This window comes from Notolabrus celidotus, chromosome 3 (genome assembly GCF_009762535.1).
Source record: "Notolabrus celidotus isolate fNotCel1 chromosome 3, fNotCel1.pri, whole genome shotgun sequence".
Classification (NCBI taxonomy): domain Eukaryota; kingdom Metazoa; phylum Chordata; class Actinopteri; order Labriformes; family Labridae; genus Notolabrus; species Notolabrus celidotus.
The window spans coordinates 12,362,518-12,386,585 of NC_048274.1; the positions used below are offsets into that span (position 1 = coordinate 12,362,518).

General features: G+C 39.5%; 1 protein-coding gene across 3 annotated transcripts; it reads right to left on the reverse strand.

Moving 5' to 3' along the window:
- Positions 1-4: 4 nt before the first annotated feature.
- Positions 5-22,412, reverse strand: scube2 (signal peptide, CUB domain, EGF-like 2). Of its 3 annotated transcripts, XM_034679481.1 has the most exons (24): positions 22,218-22,412; positions 21,908-22,107; positions 21,302-21,421; positions 20,940-21,065; positions 20,437-20,571; positions 19,471-19,596; positions 19,255-19,371; positions 17,352-17,441; positions 16,599-16,715; positions 16,377-16,499; positions 15,940-16,056; positions 15,669-15,791; positions 15,253-15,369; positions 14,077-14,166; positions 13,803-13,925; positions 13,012-13,179; positions 12,461-12,667; positions 6,476-6,646; positions 5,191-5,358; positions 3,299-3,460; positions 2,979-3,176; positions 2,641-2,793; positions 2,441-2,520; positions 5-1,108 (listed from the first exon to the last, which is right to left on the reverse strand). In XM_034679481.1, exons 2-24 carry the CDS (start codon positions 21,993-21,995, stop codon positions 962-964), a joined length of 3,066 nt encoding a protein of 1,021 aa, XP_034535372.1. In that variant the 5' UTR covers positions 21,996-22,107; positions 22,218-22,412; the 3' UTR covers positions 5-961. The 3 variants fall into 3 exon arrangements, with proteins under 3 accessions (XP_034535372.1, XP_034535371.1, XP_034535373.1); XM_034679480.1 differs by lacking the exon at positions 22,218-22,412 and having other exon boundaries at positions 21,908-22,198; XM_034679482.1 differs by lacking the exon at positions 22,218-22,412 and having other exon boundaries at positions 21,302-21,418; positions 21,908-22,186.
- Between the last annotated feature and the right edge of the window lie 1,656 nt (positions 22,413-24,068).

Here is a 24,068-nt window from a genome sequence, read left to right on the forward strand (position 1 = left end):
AAAATAAGTGTCCTATCTTTATTTACAGCATATAAGATGTACAAAACCATAAAAAAATATACATACATATGTCATCTAAGACAGGTGTATAGCTCACTTCTATTTTACAGGACTTTTTTGACATGTTCAGTCTTCTGACATATTCAATCTCTCAAGTCACCTCTCTTTCTATTCTCTGCAGTGTTCACAGTACCCACAGTTGTCTTTGGTTGCTAGTTCACAATACACAGTGTATTGTTGCATACTGGTGCCACTGTACATTATTTGAAAAATGAAAAGATTCCCCAGGGGCAGTAGCAGTCACTCACACACCCTAACATCAAATACATGGGCTACCCAGCGATAGCAGCAATGCTACACTGTCAAAAATGTATGTAGATCCTAGAATACATTAGCATTTCCCTAAACTTTTTACATCATATACAAAACATTACTCTGAATAATTGCTTTTGTGGTGCCACTACTTCTTCAGTAGTGCTAATGTTCCCGAGAAAACATTTGTGCTATGTTTGTTTCTGACATTTAAAAGTATTTCAGTCGATTAACCTCTACCTGTAAAAGTAGTCTATGTTAAGGTTAGATACACACGCTTTATACAGTTTCTCTGGCACTCTGTATATATCTGTTTAGCTAACATATGATGACCTTGAAATTTAAAAAAGAGGGTATAAAGTTCCTCTGTTTCATGTTTCCAATGTTCAAAACAAAGTGAGGAGATCCAGATCTGAGGTCCGCAACCTGTACCAATTATCCCCAATCTTCTCTCCCTCTTAAAGCTCCAGTTTTAAGTCCACTTGCTTGACTTGTCTTAGTTCTCCTCAGGATCAGTTTTGGTCCTCTCTAGAATCACTCCATGCAAAAACAGATAACTACAGAACAGTTTTAAAAGGCATCAGTGGATAAATCAGATACTTTGGCCTGCATCTGATCTGGCTTTTTCATGAATATGGGGAGCGACATCCTAAGGGCGGAGGAACCTCAGGACCTTTGAGCGCAGGAAGCGGATGAAGGATTTTGGGAACATTTCTCTTGATTCTTGTGCCGTGTAGTTGAAGAAGTTCTGTGGGTGAGCCAGCACGTCAAACAACGCCCTCATGAGTTTCTTGTCCTGATGAGAAAATGAACTGCATTAATGGAAAGCCGTAAATATATTGCAACAGCTTGTATTTCCATAACTTTCCACAAGAGGGTGATACACTGCAAAAAAGAAAAAACGTACAGGGTAACTACAGAGGCGTATTGCATGGATTTAAGAAAAAAAATCTGCCCTGTTTTTCAGAATTAACAAAATACCCGGCGCTTTAGTTGAACTCGGTGGGGATCCTGTATTTTCAGCAATTGTCTGATTGTCTCTTGAGTCACCACGTAGCCAGCTTGAATCTATTTCATATTAATCATCTTATATCCATGAAGTATGCCGTATTTTCTCAGCTGATTTGGGAGAAATGCTGCAAAGTCCAGCAGATCAGAACGGGCCTTGCGTTTAAACAACTGCAAAGTCTAAAATCCTTGCACAAAGTTGACAACCTAATAAGAACACCATCTGTGTTATTTAAAGACACCAGTCTCTCTCAAAGTCTTAAACACAAAGTAAATAAAACTGGATTAAACTGAACAACCGGGGCATGCTACTTCCTTGTGTGGCCTTGAGGTGCTGTTTGGATTTTACAGCAGCGGTATTTTGTTAATTCAGAAGAAACAGAGCAGATTTATTTTTCTCATGTGATTGCAACACGCTTCGGTAGATAACAGCAAGCCAAGGAAATCTTTAACCTGTATCAGTGATACTATGATGTAATTTAGATGGCAGACACAGCATCACAAAACAATGTGCTGTGCTGCAGTGATTTCCAAACCAGAGAGCTTGACCTCTAGTTATGACAGGGTGCAGCAAGGCTTAATAAAAACGATGCTTACTGCTCTCCACTTCAAGGATAGCATAGCCAATTTTGTATTAGGACTACCGGTAAAGGTTGACGTTAAATCAACACCAAACGTAACAGCAACTAAAACAAAGACATGAAATTATGACAATGACCTGGTTTTACCTCCACCAATGGTGTTTCCATAAACAATTTGGAAGTTGCATGCTCCCTTTGTAAAAGTGGCTTGTTGGTTTTTTAGTTGGATGTCACACACTGAAGTTGCACTTGTGAATTTTTTGCACAAAATGTTCTAAATGATCTGAGCGATGCAGGAATATGTTTGCAAAAGATGTGTCTGACAGCGTGTTTAAGTTTATTTTGATGTTTTTTTATGAGTCAATGTGTATGGTGATCTGGTATCTACCCAGTTGCTGCTGGGCCCTGCAGGAAAGTTTTATAACTTAAGTTAAGAAGACCAAGTAGTAAAAAGGTCTTAAGTTTAAACATACAACAGAGGAATAAGAAATCCTCCATGTGAAGCATGTTAAGAATTTGAAGCTTGTGTAACGACAAACCTTGAGAATTTCCTGGTGATTCTCTGAAGCATATAATCTTCCATCTCTGACGATGTCTTCTATCAATTCTTGGTAATCCTCTAAAAACAAAAACAAAATAGAAACACATCTTGTTAGTTTCAAATCTGCACAGAAAGCAGAGGGTGGTAGAAGAGGGTGTAAAAGACAAAAGCACAAAACAACAAAGTTTGTCATCCTACCATCATACGTCACATATGGGACCTGGAAGCCTTTCCCACTGTTCCCCTCGTTGGACCTGAACTGTATCCAGAGTCTCTTGGAGCGCGATGTGAAGGCGATGGGACGCTCGTATGTCTGACAGGTCTCGTAGGTTGTCACAGAGTTGGAAAGAGCTGTAGGCACACAATACAACATGAACCCCAGTTTGACACAGAAGATAATTATGTTGTTTTTTATGGTAAAATGGAAACAGGCCAAACATGCATAGCGCCAACCTTAGCTGAATCAAGCTATCAAACTAATAACAATCCTGAAACAAAGATTAGAATGTGTGCTGACTAATTCACTCTCTCCTTACAGCTCTTTCTCATCACTAAGTAGTCTCCACACTCGTCCTCAATAGGCAGGTAGATCTCTGGGACCACAATAAGGATTCTGCGTTTGGGCGGAGGGTTGATGGTCCAGGTGCACTCAACGTTGGATGGGTAGTTCCCCGGGTAGTTTGGTGACTCGATGTAGCCGGTAAAATCTCCCAGCTCTCCTCCACAGTGTCGGTCTGTAAAGTGTCACAGATCAGATGGTGGAATATGTTTTGTTCTCAATACTGCATTGTGAATTATTATTATTAACTACTGCAGTGTCTCATTCTCCAGCTGTGTATGTTTTAAACAAACTCACTTTTGCATTGCATGATGTTAGTGGAGCCGTCAAAGTCGGTGGTGGTGTTTCCGGGGCATGCGACGCAGTAGTTCTGTCCAAACTCTCCTTGGTATGTGCCCGTGGGACAGCGGATGCAGCGGTGTGTGCTGGTGTTGTAGTAATGTCCTGGAGAACACTGGACTGCAGAAGCCAAGGACAGAGATAGAGGACTGTATGTTAAAGTTATGCTGCAGATATTCTCCCTGAGCTGAATGTTTGCATCAAAGAAAATGAGGACTCCTTTAGGTATTTGGGACATTTATGAGAAAACAAACTAAGAACTGAAAGTGTAATGACATGGTGTAAGAGAAATGCCAGCAGCTTATCTTTTCTCTCAGGAAAGCAGCTTGATGAGACTTTTTTTATAGAGTCTGTATCACCTTCTTCTTATCTGCTAGTATCTCAGGTTAAACACAAAGATGCAAAATATAAAGAACAGAATTCATCCTGTCTGATTGAAGCTACCAGAACATTTTCTTCCATCCTGTATCCTCCTCAAATTTCAACTAGTGAAAACCAAAAATGACAGTCTTTTCCACTCTTACTACCCCCCTCCTAAACTATATAAAGAAAATGTGGGTATTAAAAGTTAGCAATAATAATAATAATAATAAAAATAAAAATAAAAATAAAAATAAAAATGAAAAGAATAATAAGAATTTTGCACTTTTCAAAATAGAGTAACAAAGTACTTTAAAAATAAGAAAGAAACAAAAATTCAATAAAAGAATAAACTTTACTTAGAATAAAAACAACAACAGAAATTAAAGATTAAAACAAAAACCTCTTAAAGCCATTAGGAGGTGCTGGTTGCTTCCTGAAACTCCCACAATACAGGAGTGGATTGATATGTAAATGATATTTGTGTTATGGAAAGGATTACTTTCTGTTCATGACTTCAGAAGGGTGTATTTATTAAACTCTGGACCAAGTGGACTAACTATGTAAAACCCTACAGACAGATTTTGTGGATGATACCATTCAAGGACCCGGTGATACTGTCTTGTCTTCTCTAATTACATGGGGTTTTTTTGTTTTCTGTTTTTTTTATGTGATTTTCTGTCACTTATCTCTGCCTGAAATGCCTCTGGCTTACTCTAATGCATACATATTGTCTCCCTCAGGTTGTATTTAGTTCTAATAATCTTTAAAAACGGAGGACTGCAGAGGAAATGAATATTATTCTCTCCTTTATATGTCAATGCTCTGTAAAACAAACTGCTGTCGAATAACAAAAATAGAGAATTTAAAAAACAAACAAAAAAAACCTCTTGATGAAAACATGCTCAGGTGAAATCTCCTTTAAAAGCACATTGATAAATACGTTTTTAAAAGAGTTTTAAAAGCTCAAAGAACACTTTCTTAAGCAGCTGGATTATTCGTATTCTGATTATTGTTATATTTGTTTTCATCATTTTTATTATAGTCATAATAATAATAATAATATCAATATTATTATTGATTTATACATTTATATATATATTTATTTATTTATTATTTTTTATCTATTTATCATCCTCATAATGCACTGTCATGAGGCAGGTCCTGGCAGTTCCTGGCAGTTCCTGGTGGGTTGACATCAAGGAGGTGTATGGTTTAAAATCAAGTTGAGCAGTTAGATGCACAGACAGTGGTTCAGCTGCAGAGGGCAGCAGAGTGCCTGTCAGCCCCCAAAACAGCTCCATAGACTCAGCAACCATGAAAATACTGTTGTGATTACAAGTGTGACAAAGAGTGAGAAAAAGTTTACCATAAATAAGTAAATTTCTTAACTATTTAAAAACCCATCAAACCCCCAAATTCAAACCTCAAAATGACAAAAACTACATCTTAATGGACTTCAACAACAAAGCACCACATGACGTTCTCACCTTTGGTCTCACACTCCTGAAATGTGAATGCACCGCTGCGCTTGGTGACCAGGTTCCCTCCACAGGCGAAGCAGGATGTGCGTCCCACTTCTGACTGGTAGGTTCCCAGAGGACAGGGCAGGCAGGGGATGAAGCCATCATGGGAGTACTGACCAGGGAAGCACTGACCTGAGCACACACACACACCAGCATTAGTCTATTAGCAACATTTGATCTGTCGTACAAACTTTTGAGCACTGCACAGCTTTATTTAGTTTATAGGGAGGTTTTCTGTGGCTACATTTCAAGTGAAGCACAGGAGAAAATACTCTTTCTTTAAGAGATGAGGTTGATGTTAATGGAATCTATCTCTGAGTGCACAACCACTCTCTCTCACACATGACTAATACAAACTGGGCGAGTGGGAGTTTTCAGATAGCCTCTGTTGTTTAGTCTGACGGAGGAGATGGGATCTGGGATTCAGCCACAAAGTGACTCTGATAACAGCTCAGGAGGAGACCAAAACATGCTGGCTCCTTCAGCCTTTCATGTCCGACTGAAAGAGGCTTGTTCACCTTTTGAATTCAAATACATCTTCAACATCTAAGCTCAAGCTTCTTTGGCTTTACACAAAGCAGAACATCTGCCAGGGAGAGATCCCTATCGAGTCACCATCCCTTCCTGTGTGACTTAAACTCACTGAATAGTTTCCTACATATTGATTCCTTCAAGGCCTTTATTTACTTTTCTGCCTTTCTTTGTCTTCCAAATGTTACAAAGAATTTCCCTTTGCTGTGTGCATTTTTTTTTATGTGTCTGATTGTAAATACGGTTTTTAAGGTGTTGCTAAATTTAAAGTAATGCAGTTTTATCAACACAGTAGAATAAGTAAATCCAAATCTAAAGTTTGTTTTTCTAAATATCAAATCATGAAATATGAAATCTACCTTTTTTAAAGGAATAGTTCAACATTCCTGGACCAAACTCGAGAGTCATTTTTGCCTGTTTCACAGTTTTTCATTCTGTCTACTTTTAATTCACATCCTGAAAAACACATCCATCCTCAGTTGCTCTTTCTGAAGCTCCTTTCATTATTTCCCCCGTTTCTTCTGTACACTGCTTTTGAGTCTTTTTAGGGATGCTTTTGGGTTCATTATTTCAATTATGTATTGACATTTACTGACACAGTTTGTGGCGGATTCTTAAACTTCAGGCTCCCTCAAAACGTGCTTAAAAACATGAATAAATTAAAGTATGGTTCAAAAGTTCTTAATATGCTAACAGAAGTTTGACTTGACCATCTTACCTCCACACTCTGACATGTTTCGAGCCCCAACCACCTTGGAGACATCTCTTCCCTCAGGTCCGGGACAAACCTCACAGGACATCTGTCCCTCCTCGTCCTGAAACGTTCCAGCAGGGCACAGCACACACCTGCCCTGATCTGCATCAAAGTGCGTCCCGACACTGCAGCTCACTGACAGACAGGAGGGAAAGAGACACGAGACGGATGGAGGCTCAATAACTCAACTTGTAGAAGGAGTCACAGAAACACACACAATACACACTGAACAGACACAGACTGAGGCGTGCAATGTTTCACTGAGGAGCTGCCAAGCTTGTGGCTTGTTGCTTTGTCACATTAACGAGACATGATGGTTTGTCTTGGTGTTGTGATGAGTTTGAACACAAATGCTTTCATTCTCTGAAATAACTTGTTTAGAAAGATGAAGAATTGAATGAACCAAGCTGTTGAAATCAAACGTTTCCCTCACAAACTGAACACAACAACTTAGTGAAATCATCCCAAAACAAGCGTGTGTCTGAACTTATTTTCAGCAGCTAGATGTGATTCATGTTAAGCTTGCCTACAAAAACTAGACAGACAATGTTAAATGCAGACATAATTAAGAAATACAGCAGGAAGGCCTGTGGCTACACAGAATCAAACAGTCCTAACCACACCGTTGATTTATACAGAAGTACAGCGGTTCAGTTGCATGACAGGACAATTGCAGAAAAGTGAGCCAGGCTTCATCAGCTGCCTCTTTGAGTGTAATCAAACAGCACCATGTACACACTTGAAACGGATAAACACAGTTAAGAGCATCCTTCACACATCAAAGGAAGCTTAGCCAGGTCAATTTATCAACCTGATGACAGACTTTAACAGTTTACTGGCCTGGCAATGAACTTTTTCAAGTATCATTGATCTCAGCAGAGTTTACAGCTCAGTGTAACGGTTCATTGGGGCTTTAAATTTTGGGTTTCAAGTCAAGCCTAAGTGGCTTCTGAAGGAATCACATCAGAGTTGACTGCACTTTTGTCTTTTACTTTAACCAGGTATCTTCTGTTTATGACAAGTAGCCTGGTCATAGTGAAACAACCTTTACACAATTTTTAAATTTATTTCATTTCATTTCATTTTATTTTATTTCATTTATCTATCTATCTATCTATCTATCTATCTATCTATCTATCTATCTATCTATCTATCTATCTATCTATCTATCTATCTATCTATCTATCTATCTATCTATCTATCTATCCATCCATCTATCTATCTATCTATTTATTTATTTATTTATTATAAACTCCAGTTAGAGTTCAGAAGTATCTGGTGCTGAAACTTAAATAAATAACTAGTCCTAAATATCCAAGAGGCATGTTGATCGTTGTGCTCTAAAGGCTTTTGGTCTGTATTTTTTTCAAGTAAGCATAAACCACAATAAAGAAAACGTTTATTGTATGAACTAAGGGCAAAAAAAAACATAAACTTTCCTAGTGGCTTAAGATTACAGCTAATTTAGTTCAAACCAACATATCTCAAATGCTCTGATTGAAAGAGTAGCAACATTTAAATAATCCTCTTTCGATATCACACATTGAACTGCCAAAACGAAACTTACTTTACAAGGTTCCAAAAAAAACATAGAAGTTGTGTCACCTAAGTCAACAGTAATTTCCATTTTTCAACAGTGCACAGTGTGTTTTGATAAAATGAACAGGTATGCCATTCAAGAAACCCATAACTCATATAAAATGGAGTGTGATTAAAAAAGATGTCACATCAAAAGCAAACTATGTGGAATCAAGACGGGATACAACATTTACCCTTTATAACTTTTACCTAGACAAGATATGTATAAGGGGAATGGAGCTGTTAAAAGTTGTGGTATGAATCTACTACTTAGTGAAATAAAGTCTATTTGAGGTCATTTTAACACCAGAAATGTCTTCAGAAGTAATAGATGTAACTTTTAATTAGTAATTGCTTTAAGTTGTCACAATAGTAATGCAATAAAATCCAACTAGGATATCACTTTGTGCAAAAGAGGCAGCAAGGTCAACCACATACACACAAACCTTGCGTTTAAAAGTTTCTTCAAACCATAAAGTTGAGCGTTCAGACAAAAAGCACAAACCCTCATTTCATCTTTCACATCCTAATACTTTCTTCACCACGGCTGTGCATTGGGGAGGAACATTTCAACCACTATAAGCACCCTCACCTCTCTTAAAAGCAAACACAGAAGCAAATCAAAGAGAGTATTTCCCTCTTATCTTACAAAAGTGCAAAGGCTTGATTAAAGGGAGCAAAGCGCCGTTTTGCTTTGATTCCTCCCACGCAGAGTGATGCCTGTAATTAATTTGGGAATTACTGCGTCTGTCTGATGGTCTTTAGAAGTTTTCCTTGAAAACTGAACGCTGATCTTGCACAAGAATAAATCAATTAAATGTTAGGCCTTTAGCACAAAATGTGCCTCCGTTGTAGCCTTTAAGCCGTCTGTAAGTAGAGAAACCACAATCTCTGAAAGCTCCACACACAAAAGCTCTAATGTTGATCCTTTATACGTGGCTCAGCAAATTGTTCGATTTTCCTCCACAGAAAGAAAATGTAATTCTCTCAAGAGCAGTTCATTTTTGGAACCCATTGTTTACTCTGAAAGACCATGAGGAGCCATCATTGCATTGTCCTCTAACAGCTTTTATTTGACAGAGGGAAGCAGTGCGAGAAGAGAGAGAGTGAGAGTGAAAGAGAGAAAAAACCTTGAAGCCTTTCAAATGCAAAGAACGCTTCTATAGAGTCCTCGAATTGATGGCCCCAAAGAGGTTTAAAAGACCTTTCACCTCTATTCAAGTCCTCAGTCTGTGCCTACTTGATGACATAGGAAAACACCACGGTATCACAGTGGTAAGGAGCTGAACCCAATAAAAGGGGTCAGGTTTCTGAATCCCCCCATTCTGCTCGGCCCAATCGCTGCTCGCGCCCATCAAGCCGAGGCCCAAACAACTGATGCTAATTGATTCCCATGGTGTGGCTGAAGTCAATTCTCTTTAGCAGTTTAGTGGCTGGGGGTCATGCAAAGTGGCCCCAGCTGGGGGGCAGGGGGGACACAGCACTCAAACTGCCAGCTTGAATCAACAGCACTTCCTAAACATCTTCAACGTTAAAACAAACACGCAAACAAGTCGGTCAAATAGACGTGGACGCGCATCGAGATGAGAAACATGAATTTGGATCACTCGTGTTTACATGTTTGTGCTGGCTCTGCTTTCTAAACATGAACATGAATGTGTTTGATGCACTCAAATGAAGATAGTGTTAAGTAAAGAGATAACCAGCAGGATGAAATACATTTGAAGCTACGAATATTTGCAAAATAATGTAAATAATGATCAACCTGCTTCATTTAAGATCCTGGATTTTCAACTGAGTTAAGCAGTAACCGAAACAGAGTAAGAGAAGAAATGCTTCATAAAGTCTCTGAACAGAAAGCATATTTTCTCCAAATGCACAAGAGTCTGTGTTGTCATCCATCTGAGGCAGCGAGAACAAGCCCCGAATGGGCTTTTCAATGGAGTGGGCAAACTGAATAGGACTAAACTGCACTCCGAACTAAGCCAAAGCGGGAGTTGGGGGAGGAGGAGGGGAAAAATATAGCTCCTTTAAAGAGCTGGAGGTTAAGAAGAATGCCTTTCAGCTCCCCCCCTCCACTCCTCTCCCAAATTACATGTCTACACCCCTGCCATGGCCAATAGACTGCTTAATGTTGACCTGAAAGCATAGCGGGGGAGTCAAGAAATCAACACACTTAAGGAGCTGAGTTACCGAAACAGAGGAGTAATGAAGAGTAGGAGCTGGGGTTTAAATCATGTCAGCACGGCTCAGCAGCCAAACTCACTTTGATGCTCGAGTAGAGGCCAAGAAAAGTAGAGTTAAAGGGAGAGACATGCAAGAAAAGCTACGTTATCTCATGAAACTGCAGATTAGTTGTAGTTTCTGGCCATATCTGGTCTAAAATTGGAACACTTCCACACGCTTTGTCCAGGTAAACAAAATCTTTAAAAGGCAATTGAAGATCTGCATCTATGTCTGATCAAAACATTTGCTGGGGAGGTTCAAATATTGAGCAAAACACGTAACATTTGAACAAATATTTAGACATCTCAATGGAGGAAAGGCAGCCTTTCAGCTCTAACTGATATTAAGACGTCGTGCAGCAGGCAGAGAACTTACTGTGAGGCCCGAAATTAGGGGCGCACGGTCCCAAAAGCCAGAGAAAACACATGCCAGCCTTTCAGCTCTGCAACACTGACAGTGTGCGGTCGCATTTAATGAACATTTTCTCCATCACAGGTTGTATATAAAACCGAAGCGAGAGGCAACAGCTACCAGGAGAGCTGCCATCAGCCCTCATGTTACACTCTGATCCAGAGATGCTGGAAGAACTCAACAACAGAGTCTCTGTTCTTCCACGTGAGCTCGCTCTCCACTCCGACTAGCTCATTACAGCATGTCTGAAAACCAAATATGGTATTCATCTGGCCAACACCTGTTCCAAATCCAATCATTAAAGCAGCTTGTCTAAATATATCTCACTGGCATGGACCATTTCAATTGCCTAAAGAAATGACTAAGAGTCTACTGTTTGTATAGAGCCTTGTAAGAGCCGTTGCTACCTTTATGTTACTTCAACAAAACAGGTTGGATCTGTTCATCTAAATCCTGGTCTGGGAGCATCGTATGTCTCCAGCACTGAAATCCATCTTAGTGGGTCTCCTGGAGAGGTGAGTGACCGACAGCATTCTCTATCTGGCCTCTCTGCTACTGGACCAAACTTAATCAGCGCCGGGTCTGAACATTTAGTCAAAAATATACCGCTGCTTCACTCTGGAAATTTTAACGGATCTGCTGACTGCTTATCAGAATCTTCTTAAAGTCCACCTGTGTGTCGGAACTGGCAGCGAGGAAGCAGAGGACGTATAACACTGACAACAGAAAATTATAAAAACCATCAAATACAATTTGACAAACTTTAGACACATAAGAAACTGTCTTTCAGTGGATGCAGCCAAGACTTTTATGCATGCTATGATCCTTTCCCATATATCATATTGTATCACATGCTGGGGTCAGACTGGGGAGACTGCCATTAAACCACTGGATTCTCTGTATAAACAAACCTTAAAAATACTGGACAAAAAAGTCAATGCAATATCACCACTGTAGGATACTGGAGAAACACCATCTTTTGAGCTTCGAGAATCTTAGATTGTTTTCAAATTTGTCATGTATAAGATTTCAAATGGTTTCCAATCCACTGCATCAGATTATCAAATGTAGCTCTAGCGAAAGTTCAAACAGGAAGACCATAAAAGCAATCACAGCAGTTGTTTAACTCTCCTCTCTCTCGTTCAATAGCTCACTCGCTTCCAGCTGCATGCTCCGGAGCTGTCATTGGTTGATCAGTGGCGGCTGTCATCCAATAGCTCAGTGGCACGCCCTTATCGTCAGCCTATCAACTTTCTGCTGTCTTTTTAAACGTGTCTCTCTCTCCAGCTAGTTCCCTCTTGCATTGATGGTGCGCACCCCTCCACCTCCCCTTCTCCACCTGGTCTCTGCAAGTCTTCAATTCCTAGGATTCATCAACCACCACCACCAGTGTCTGGACTCTGGGGGGATTTCTTCTGCTGACAAATTCACACATCCTACGCTCACAAAATTATCCCCATAGAGTCCTTACGTCAAAGATTTCTGTCAAGTTTCATTATTCATTCAGTTGTAATAAATAACATTTAATCTTCAAATTGTGTCTCTCCTGATTGAACTTCTGCTATGTTAAATATTGTACATTGTCCCTTTATAAATAAATCATATAAATAAATAAATCTACATCAGTGGGCTAAAAATCCTCAATACTTTCAGCTGGAGGGATGCCTGGCTCAATTTTGTGTCTCCTAGCCTTTAACACTTACTGAATAACACATAAACAAAAACAAAACTTACCACATTTCCTGCCCACCAGCACCTGTCCTCCCACACAGTGTCCTGGAGGCTCAGCCGGCTGGCCCAGAGTCTTGCTGAGCTCATAGTCAGACCCGGCGAAGTGGAGGTGGAACTGCTCCCGGTTTATGGACTTCCTCAAGGTCCTGATGGTCTTCCTGAGCCTCTTCTCTGAGCGCCGGCGCACGCAGTTCAGGTCACAGCTCTCTGCTGAGAGAGGCACTTGATACCACAACTGTTTCCACAACAAATGTCTCACACCTATTTCTAATCGTGCTTTAACGCCTGGACGCTCACATGCTTACCTACACATACAAAGACAAACACCATCAAGTCAGAGTAAGAGCAAACTACGCCACCACTTATGAAGAACAAAAACAAAAAGATTCTGAGTCCCATCCCAGAGCCCACCACCACAGCTGAGTCAAAACAGGAGATACTTTAACAGTGTTGTTGTTTAGTGATGAACAGACAGCAGCGGAAGACAGAAAAAAAGATGGAGATCAAGAAGCAAAGGTCCCGGGCAGGCAGAGAGGAAGTGCAGAGAGACCAACCTGTTACCTCCTCTAGGTTCACATCCAGCTCAAACTCAGCTGTTATCGACGAGCCGTCTTCCTCTCCAGCTTTTCTTCCGTGGCGGCTGCGTGTGCGCTGTCCGGATGAGGTGCAGCGTAGGCTCACGTAGCTGAACTGGACATTTTCAGTGAAGAGGAACCTGCTATCTAACAAACAGAATCACACAAGCGTCAGAGAAAATCTTTGACACTTTTACAAAGAGAAAAACAAACGTGGGTTCGTACTACGGATCTTCTATTTACGTCATTTAATCTGTTTTGGGTTTTTGTAGATTGAACAGCCAAAGAGGAATGAGCTGTCAAAGTGACACTTTCTGTTATTTGAAACAATAATATGCCTTCTCAGTTAGTGTGAGAGATGTAAAAACCACATCGAAACCCTTTGGAGAAGCAAAATAATTCCACAATCGGAAACCTGTGTGATTGATGGCTAGCTCAGACCCAACTGAAAGGCGTGCTATGGCTAATTACATCCTCCCCTGTCACTGCCAGACAAAGTGCTGCCCTGAGACATTCAAGACACTCCTAACCACATCACTTTCCCCACAAAATTTCTTTCACATTCGCCTTTGGTTTTCGGTTTACTTTGACTCTGAGGTCTGCTTTATCTTCTAAAGACTGTGGCTTTAAATGCTGGCAGTTCTGGGTAAACCCAAAATGTTTTTTAACCAGCAACATAAAGGAGCTGTAAACGTAATCCTTGTCTACGTGTGATCTAAGTCTTGTGTTTTGGAGGCTTTGTTTTGCTTGTTGTTTGGCAACCTCTGTACCTGAGTGGGCTGAGTTCAAGCTCTCCTTGAGTTTCTCCTGACTTCGTTTTAAGTTGCATTTTGCAGCGCCAGACTTGAAAGTGGCTGTGGTTTTAATGCGTGGAACATTCGCCATTTCTGGACCTGTGGGAAAGAGGGACAAAAAACCTTGTCATTTTCATCTACTCCCAGTATTTATCAACTGAAAACATGTCAAGCCTGAGCCGTTCCTGAGTTACTGTTTTGTGTGGCAGAGCGGAAAGATGGATGTTAATCTATGATGTTTTGTACTTGCCTAAGCAATGCAAGCTGCTGTTGTTCTTTTGTGCTTCAGCCAGGCAAGGCAGGGGCCTTCCACAGGTCACCGTGTAGGAATCCTCCGTCCCTGCAAACACGAGAGGCCGTGACACACGGACCAACACAGACAAAAGTTAAGGCCACAAAAGCCAAGTTAGAGAGAGCAAACAGGCGGCGTGTAGGAACACGAAAAGTTGCTGTGTAGACTGATGTTGACACACAACCAGATTTCAAACAGCTAGACTTAGTGACTGATTATGTTTCCATTGACATGATCGAGCCCTGCTGCATCAGATGATACCTGACCTTTACTTCATCAGGGGACTTATTATACCAAACAATATAAAGGTGCACTTGACTGATGTGTGTGATATCAGGGATACTGATTGGATCACAGGTGTTAAAGATGTTTTATTATACATCATAGAATTATGAGCATTATTCTTTCTTTATTTATAGGAGCCTTTTTTATTTTGCTGACCTCTTGCAAAGTTTTAATGTAGCTACCAATGATCACTAAAATAAGATATAGGTAACAATCTGTCTCAGTTTTTAACAAACAAATCTAATCAATATCATAGTCTTGAACCAGTATTATTGACTTAGGCTGCCCCAGCACAGCTGCAACTTAAAGGCAATTTGTGGAGGATCAATTAGGACTGTTGTTGCAACTGCTGGGGTAACATTGGAGTTGTTAAGGAAGCCATCAAGGGATAACTGGTCAGACAAAGTCGGCTTAAAAACAAGTTTGGACGCTATTTCTGAACGTATAGTTTTACTCTCAAGATTGAAACTGTTGTTGTTGCTCTTAGAATAGTGCTGCAAGTGGGAACAGTTCAGAGCAAACACAGCTTACTTCTTTATATAGGGGCAATAATAAAGGCTGGACTAACTCGTAAACATTGTTGAGGAGCTACAAGAAAAATAAATGACTTCAATGTTATGCTAATGCAAAGGTATGTACAGTAGTCATGTGAATAAAAACACTTAAAATGAGGAAAGATGTGCAGGTACTGGGATTCAAAAATGTCTGAACTGGGAGGTGTGAAAACCTTAAAACCTCATCCTGCACTAATGGAAACGAGAAACTATTTCCTCTGCAGGATTTGTTGGAAGTGCAGTTATAACGGCATGATATTCATCCTGTACAGAGTTCAAGCTCAACCAAACTCACCACTGCTGATGTGAACTTGTGACTGGCACGTCAGGAAGCAGCGGTCCCCTCCCTCCTGCTTGCTACAGTTCAGTGTAGGTTTAGAGGTGGGTTTTGCAGGTGGTAAACCCTCAGCCTCTAGATAGAAATCACAACAAAACTCCAAGGTAAAAAGAAACACTTTGCATTGCAACACGGTGGAAGAGGGCACATGAAAATAGGGCACAAAAATCCAACATCTGCGCAGACAGTATCATAGATTTTTGGATATTTAACTGAAGCACAAGAAAACCAAGTGACAGAGAATTAAAGAGAAAAAAAGAGAACAGAATTCAAAGTATCTCCTGTTTTTGTCCCCCAAGTTTTAGTCCTAAATGTGGGATGTCAGCAAACAATCAAGAGATGTGCCTCTCACACATGAAGAGGCACTGGCTTACCAATGCAGTCCTTTTTGTTCCAGTGTAGCTTATAGCCAGGATGGCAGAAGCACTCGAATCCACCCAGGCTGTTCTCACAACCCTGCTCACAACCGCCATTGTTTACACTGCATTCATTTACATCTGACAGAAGAGGAAAACAACATTATTTTCAATGCATTTTAATAGAGTTTTTTTTTTATCACAACTCACTCATAATTGAAAAGTTGCATGTCATGCTAAAATTGTTCTAACACTGTTGTGAAGCTCCCGCCTCCCAATATAGACTCACCTCCGCAGTGGGCCAGTCCATACATGGTGTAGCCTTTGTTGCACAGACACTGAAAACCACCAGGGGAGTTCACACATGTGTGATCACATGTGCGCTCAAAAAAACACTCATCTATATCTGTAATCAGAATGAGGAGCAGATGACATAATAGCAGGGCAGTCAGTCATGATCTTCATCAGGCGGGATTTCCCACCCACAGACAAGCGTTTGAGTCTCATCCTGAAATTCCCCACTAGGTAAAACTTGACAGGTAAAGTTTGCTACGTCAGGTGTTCCTTATCTGATGAATTACAGGTTAACGCGACACTTTTCTTAAAACAGATGCACACAAGTTATGGGCAGTGTGAATGTTATGACATCCCTCTCCATCTTATGAACACAGCTGAAATATCGTGGAGTAATTTAAAAAAACATCAAAGGGCTTTTTATTTTTTTACCTTGACAAGAACGTTCATCAGTCAGCAGCTTGAAGCCTTTCCTGCAGTTGCACTCGAAGCTTCCTATGGTGTTCCTGCAGAAGTGTTCACAACCACCATTGTGGAGCTCACACTCATCAATATCTGTGAGAAGTGGAAACCAAGACATCCTTTCATCATTTCCACAAAGTTAAATCAGTCATTTTCTCTATGTAGTCTCTTTTTGTAGATTTGATGTCTGACCTTTGCATGTTTTTCCATCCGGCTGCAGTGTGAAGCCAATGGGGCAGCTGCAGCGCACACCTGTGGAAGTGTCTTTACAGGTGCAGTCACACCCCCCATTGTTCACTGCACACGTTTCTGAAATTAAAACACATCATTAATCCATTTAAGAAGGACATTATTCCTCAATGTCAGATACAAGATCCTTTGTAAACAGAGCTTTGAACATGATCCCTAAAACAAGCAGAACTACAAAGTTGATATTGATTTTAAATTTCATGTTTCTTTACAGGTTTTTAAAAATCTACTTTGGACACTTGAGAGCATTGAAAACACATTCAGTGTTTTTTACAGCACATGTATTATTGTTATACTCTAATACCAAGGTTAGGCAGAAGCCTGAAAAGCCTTGTTACTTGTAACTCCAGATGGCTCATGTCCTGCCTTGGTAGAGTGCCAGAGATGCAATGTTTTGCACAAATCAAGTGGCCCAGAATCACACACCTGATAAATACTGACTATATAAGAAAAATTCACATGCTGCCCTTGCCAAATGGAAGGACAATGTGAAATGTACCACACTGTCACAAATGCATATTTTTCAGGGGGAGGAAGCTGGGGGCGAGACAGCAAGCGAGTAGTCATTTCACAGTTTGCTCAAAAGTCTGAGGAATGCATAGGTTTACTAGACATTAGCCCTCTCTCCTGTTTAACATCCCTGCAATGCAACATCCACATAAAACACAAACTGCTAGCCATGAGCAGGATTGTTACCCATTAGGAGTCTTCGTTTAACCCTTTTGTCCACCTCAGTAAAGAGTGTAGCGTTGTGGTCTGCAGACTCGGTCGTGGCCTCGTCTCTTTCTGTGACACACAAAATAAATCACGCACAGAATAAGGATGGGTGCACCATTTCACAACATTTACAAAACAACACAAGCACACGCGTGACTTTCCTGCTAACATCAGCTCCGGGTGTTTGTGTAGATCATCTTTCAATAACCAGATGCATGTTTACACTTGAGATATCCAGCTTGTAGCGGCTTGGTGTGTGCCAGATAAGACACCAGATTATGAGGTGGTTCTAAAGACAACATCACAGTGAAACTCCAGGACCTCACACACACTGCTGCTGGAGGGAGAGATATTACCCAATGTCTGATCTTTATCCTACTTAACCATTGTGTGGAAAAATGTACACTGCCTGACAGAGAGAGATGTTTACAGTCACTGTGTCTTCAATTATTCATCAAGATAGCCTCCACAATACTGAAGAAACAAAGTTCAACACACTGTCAGGTGCAGTTGGAATTGAAGCTCCTTCTGCTGAGGTTGTCTAGTTTTAGTTACATTTAGAACAAAATAACAACACCAAAACACACACAGTTCTGGCTCATGTAAAAAAATACACTATAATAACTTCTTTAACTCCTGCTTTTTTATGCTCCACCACGATCACTGAGGGTCCTCAAATGCTTCCCTTTTAAATGTTCCTCGTGTGTCCCACACTAACAGAGAGAGAGCTTTCTGTTTTTATGCCCCAGAACTGTGGAACTCTGCCTCTGGATGTCAAAATGATGAGCTTTCTTACTTAACTTACCTTTTTAATCTGGCTTTTAATTTGTCTTAATTATTTTAGCCCTGGACTGCATCATTACTCTTTGCGTTGGCTTTTAATACCTGCTGAGCGAGACATCCCAACATTTTATTTTGCTTTTATTTATTGTGGCTTTTTTGTGTGGTATCTTTTGATTTTTTTAATATCTACTATTTTTAATTAATATATGTTTTTACTGATATTGTGTTTTAAAGCTTGTACAGCACTTTGGTCAACTGCGCTTGTTTCAAAATGTGCTATATAAATAAAGTTTGACTTGACTTGACTTGACTATTATTATTATTATTATTATAACTGTTTTAACAATGTTTATGTATCTTATTTATTTATTGTATTTATCTGATATTTTTAACTTTAACAGTTTTTTGACTTATTCTATTAATTTTACTTTATTGATTTTAATTTTATGTATTTCATTAATTAGTATTTATTTTATTAATCTACCGTTTATGTTGTTTTTTATCTCTCTGAGAATTAACAACCAGACAAAAGTCAAATTTTCCTATTCTTCCTTCGGTAGTGGCTGAATGTCTTTAAAATGATCAAATTCCACACTTCTGTTTGAATTAACAAAACCTATAAAATGCTGTAAACCTCATCTTGCTTCAAATGAGAAAATCTTAACTTAAGATGCACTTACTAGATACAAGATCTACTTTCCCAAGAGCTTTCAAACCCTCAGCTCTCCATCCACTGAGATAAAACGTTATCAAGGTGAATGAATGAGTGAAATATTCAGTTTTTTGTGCTTTATTTCTACGCATAAACCAAGTCTATCATATTTGTTAGCTTTATGTTTAGATTAATTTGTAGTTATGTTTGAACTGACCAAACTAATAACAGAGCTTTTAAATAAAAGACTGGATTAAACACACCAATCTGAGAATAATTAGTCATATTACGATGAGTTCTTAAAAGTGAATGTAAAATGATTTAAGGTGACAGAAAATGATGAGCATGTGTTTTCATGCTCAGCATACAGAAATGTGACTGCAGCATCATGACATTGTTTAACATTCCCATGTCAAGCAACACCTGAGCCCAAAAGTATTTCCTTACCTACACACGACCTCTTGTCAGGCTGCAGTGTGTACCTGATGTGACACCTGCATATAGGCCCGCTCTCTGTGTCCTCGCAGGTGTGCTGGCAGCCTCCATTGCCATGGTTACAGGTTACTGCAGGATGATAAACATTGCAGCCGTAAGACATTTGATCAGTTCAACATTTCGGTTGGTGTGTTGTGTGAAGTTAGCGTCATGCTGCAGAGCACATACGGATGCAGTCTCTCTGGTTCCTGGCCAGTTCGAACCCCGGACGGCACTCGCAGGCCACGCCCCCTTTGGGTGTCTCTTTGCAGATGTGGGCGCAACCGTGCTCCTTATTCATACAGTTGAGGCCCTCTGGGATAGAGAGAGGGGAGAGAGGTACACAATGAAACTCTCCTACAGTGAGTGACCTGCTTCACACAAAGGCACACACACTGAGAGATTAGTCTGGCATCCTCAAAGACACTGATTGTTCTCACACATTACTCAATCAAAAAAATATCAACCTCTGTTTTATTTGAGAGAGGGGGAAACTCTGTAAGCACAGCAAAGGTTTCTTGAATGTCCCCTGAAAATAAGCTCTGAAACAAACTCTGTGTAGGCTGCAGCGAGATGAGTAAAGCAGCATTTATAAAGATGGGTCACAGTTGAGTGAACAGGTCCAGGGGATTTAAAAGGGTTGCCATGACTCGATGGAGTGGAAAGTGCTTGCATTTAGTTGACTTCAGTTAAGAGGACAATACAAAGGCACTTCAGACTAATCTGTGACACAGACCACATAGATCTGAGTGTTGCAGTTATTAACTTATTTTGTTCCCTGGGACACAGTGATCCTTTTCCCACAGCATGAGGCTGCAGCAGATAAAAGCTCAGTGACGGGAGCCAGCTTGAACCTGTCACCCCTCATAATGCCATCAATCTTAGATTTGTATATGAATATTGGGAGAATTTGCAACATGAGTCTCCATTTTTTCTAAGCTCTATACAATTAGCTAATGCAAGCCTCTGCAAACACACGCACAAGCGCACACAAACAAAACAATTCCATTATGAATGACCCAGAAACTGAGAAACTAGAAACTAAAGACAATAGGAGTACAAAAAAAATCAAGTTGAGTTCAGGTGTAGTAAATCTGTGTCTTCAAGCTAAAGCTGCATTTATGGCAACAACAAGTGTGCATGGTGGATACTCACCAACAGAGCGATGGATGCATGTGTGCTGGTTGTCACTGAGGAAGAAACCCTCTTTGCAGCGGCATTCATAGCTGCCCATGGTGTTGACACAAGTGTGTTGGCACCCTCCATTGTTGAACTTGCATTCATCCACATCTACAGTACAGAGGGTTTAATTTAATGATTAAATGTGTCTACAAATCTGTGTAAAAATATGGGTTATGTTCTCCATTGACCTTTAACTTCATGGAAATCAAACAGGGACGTTTTTCCAACATTTCAGATAATAATAAAGCTTTTTCAAATACAAAATTCAAACATTAACATTTAAAAAAAAAAAGCTTAAACCACTGTGTGAACCAAATCAAAACTGTTTGTGTTCGACTAAATCTTTTGTTTACCAAATGTACCTCAAGAAGAGAAGCGTAAGTGAGTGTGGGAAACTTCACATACAGCACACACACTGAGTTTACAAATGATTACTCACCAAAGGTTATTTACTCATGCTTTAAAGCTGATCTTACCGAGACAGTTATGTCCATCATGCGCCAAGTTGAATCCATCATAACAAGTGCAGCGATAATTGCCTGGGATATTGTTGCACTCATGTACGCAGCCACCATTGTATTCCAGGTCACATTCATCAGTGTCTGAGAAGTGAAAATCACATGAGTACACATTCAACTACTGATGAGGGAACTTATAATTCAAAACATTTCAGCATAGAACAACTTGAGGGCCTAGATTTATGGTGTAAATCCTACATTACACAGGAAGATCAAATAGTATCATTCAGAGATTAGGGAGGAACAGATTTAATAATGTTAGGCTTATGTAACCACCTTTGAATGCGCATTAAACAGGACAATACAAAAGAGACACTTACCTTCACAGTGTTTTCCATCTCCTTTAAAGCCTGCTTTACACGTGCACTTGTAAGAGCCTGGAGTAGTCTGACAAATAGCATCAATGTGACAGCCATCACTTCCCTCTGCACATGGATCTGCTGAAATCCACAGGACCCTTTTAAGTCATATTTATGAAAACCTATTCGAACAGTCTTATACAAGACATACTATTGGGCCTATATTAACAGTTGATGCACTTATAATTTTGTTTTAGTTTGTGAGAAAACACTCCAGAGGGTGAACACAAACCCTTTTAAACAGACTTACACTAAAAAAGAAATGTATCCACTAATGAAAATAGCCTGCAACCTGTTATTTCAAAAAGTCAGTGCATTTAAATTCACCTGAAACTTGCGTGTTGATGCGATTTAAACAAAAAAACTTGTTTTAAAAACATATGTTGGAGAGAGGCAATTTATATACACAGCGACACTCAATACAGCCGTAAATTAACAAACTGCAAAACTTCAAAAAGTCACAAGTGGAGAAACAACATGAGCGCCTGAAAGCGTGCGTAAAATCGCCCTCTCTGGAAAACACAACACACAGACACACATGAACACACACACTTACTACAGTCCCACCTCGAATCTCTGGAAGACCTGCGCTTTGGCGACTATTTAACAAGAGCAAAAACAAACAAAAGTCCCTTGCAGCCCAAATAGCTCCCATGGTGATATGATCCAAGTTTAGAGGTCTTCTCAAAAGGACGCGTACGCACTGAAGTCGTGACCGAGCGTCCGCCTCATTTTCATCCTAGCCTGTCAATCTGTTTCACAAGGGCCTTTTGAAAAGAGAAAGGAGTAAGTGAGTGAATGTGTGTGAGTGTATGTGTGTGTGTGTTTGAGAGTGAGAATGAATGTGCGCGCGCGTACACGTGAGAGTGGGAAAAACCTTTTGAAGCAGGGCTGCATCAAGTCAGTCAAACTAATCAGCGACCGGAAGTAGGCGACTTAGAAATACTATTCCCAGGTAGACAGAACAGGAATAATATTTTACACAAATTTGACAAAAAAATCAAGGGAAAAATTAAGAGCGATGTATCTCGCATTCTCCATACCACCCAATGCAAAAGATACTCACTTCAAAAGTGTGAACAATATGTATCCTTCTGAATAATTACACGCTTTAAATTTGAAGACAATTTTTTCCCCCTTTGTGAAAATGAAGTTGAGTTCAATAAATGACATAACTTTCGGTTTGATATTAAAAAACAAAAGTGATGAAATCTGCTGTAACATAATCCCGTGCCTTTCAAAAGTCTTTATTATTAAAAAACGGGACTATGAAATCTCCCCCAGATCTGTTGTTTTTCTAAATGAATTCCAAATATGCCTAAAATCATTGAAAATAATGAAAGGACCAAAAGTACTTAAAATGTACGATTCCCTAAAAGAATTCCCCACTGAACTGTAAAACTCAACTTATTTATTGTTTATTTTCTATGTATCATTTGCCTTAAATCAACAACTCAAGCTGTATTCTGTCTGTGTCATTAATGACTGTTTATGTATGATGCTCCCTCTGAATGTACCCATTGTTTGTTATGTACATCTAAAATAAAGTTAAAAAAAACAACAATACCGCTTATGTTGGGGGGGGGATACTTTTATTTTGAAATAACCAAACCGGAAATTGATAAGAAAAACTGTTCAACTTTGTTATCAACCCTTTGAGTCTGTTTTCAAGCTGGAAATGTCACACTTTTATTGTAACAAATACATATACTCATATATAACAACTGAACGATACATGTTATTTTCAAACAGTGGAAATGTTGGATAACTTAACCATCCACTGGTTAACTGGAAAGCCCCGGATGAGTAGGCTACCTCAGCCTGACAACTTGGTTGCTAGGTAACGTTCTAATTTACAATGGTTTCGAAAACGACACAATTGATAATTAGAGGTCTGCCACATCATTAGCCTATATAATGTAATTTTACATATTTATATTATCCTATCAGTAACTCCAAAAATGACTGTAGAAGCTTATTTACCTAGCTAAAGAATCCATAAGTATTAGTATACTCTGGAGGTGGATGTAATAGCCCCCCTGACCCCCTCATGTCCGAAAATAATGTGTCAGAAGTTCCTCTTGGATGCCCTTATAGCAGATAAAACATTGTAAAATACTCCTCAGAGTGCCCTCTCAGGTGCCTTTCCAATGGGTAGAATATGATGAAGTGCCCTATTGGTATGTTAACATTATTCTATAGTTATGTTTGATTTAATGCAAGGTCTGTGATTTATTTATTTATTCATTTATTTATTTATCTATTTATCTATTTATTTATTTATTTATTCATTTAAGAGTTAAATCATTTAATTCTATCATTTGATTTACATTTTACTACTCAGTTTTTAATTGACCATGTATCTAATCTTACTAGAGTGTGAGCTTCATGCTTCATGCAGAAGGTTTGATCTGCATGATCTGGTTGGGTAGGAACAAAATTTGTAAATTTACAAATGTTTAATTTAATTTAACGAAGAACTGTTTTAAAAAGTTTGACATTCAAACGAGTTATTTTTTATAATAATAGAAAAAAGGTTGAAATTGGAAAGTAATCGGCTTTATAGACATCCAAGTGACCAGGATGAGACGAGAAATAGAACATATATGGATGACAAATTGAACTGTTGAGTGAGATAATGAGAGGAACCAGTAAATGTTTTGTGATTAACATTAGCTTACAACATATACCTTAAGTTTAAATCATGACATTGTAGAAGAGGTTGCTG

Bases quoted from the DNA above. Each gene is read 5' to 3' on its own strand.
- scube2 (XM_034679481.1), bottom strand. From the start codon at position 21,995: ATGGGAGCTATTTGGGCTGCAAGGGACTTTTGTTTGTTTTTGCTCTTG. The intron at 5,359-6,475 runs GTAAGATGGTCA...GTGTGTGCTCAG, and splicing joins AAACATGTCAGAGTGTGGAG to GTCAGTGCTTCCCTGGTCAG. The intron at 2,794-2,978 runs GTAAGGAGAGAG...GTGTGCCTACAG, and splicing joins CTTAGTGATGAGAAAGAGCT to CTCTTTCCAACTCTGTGACA.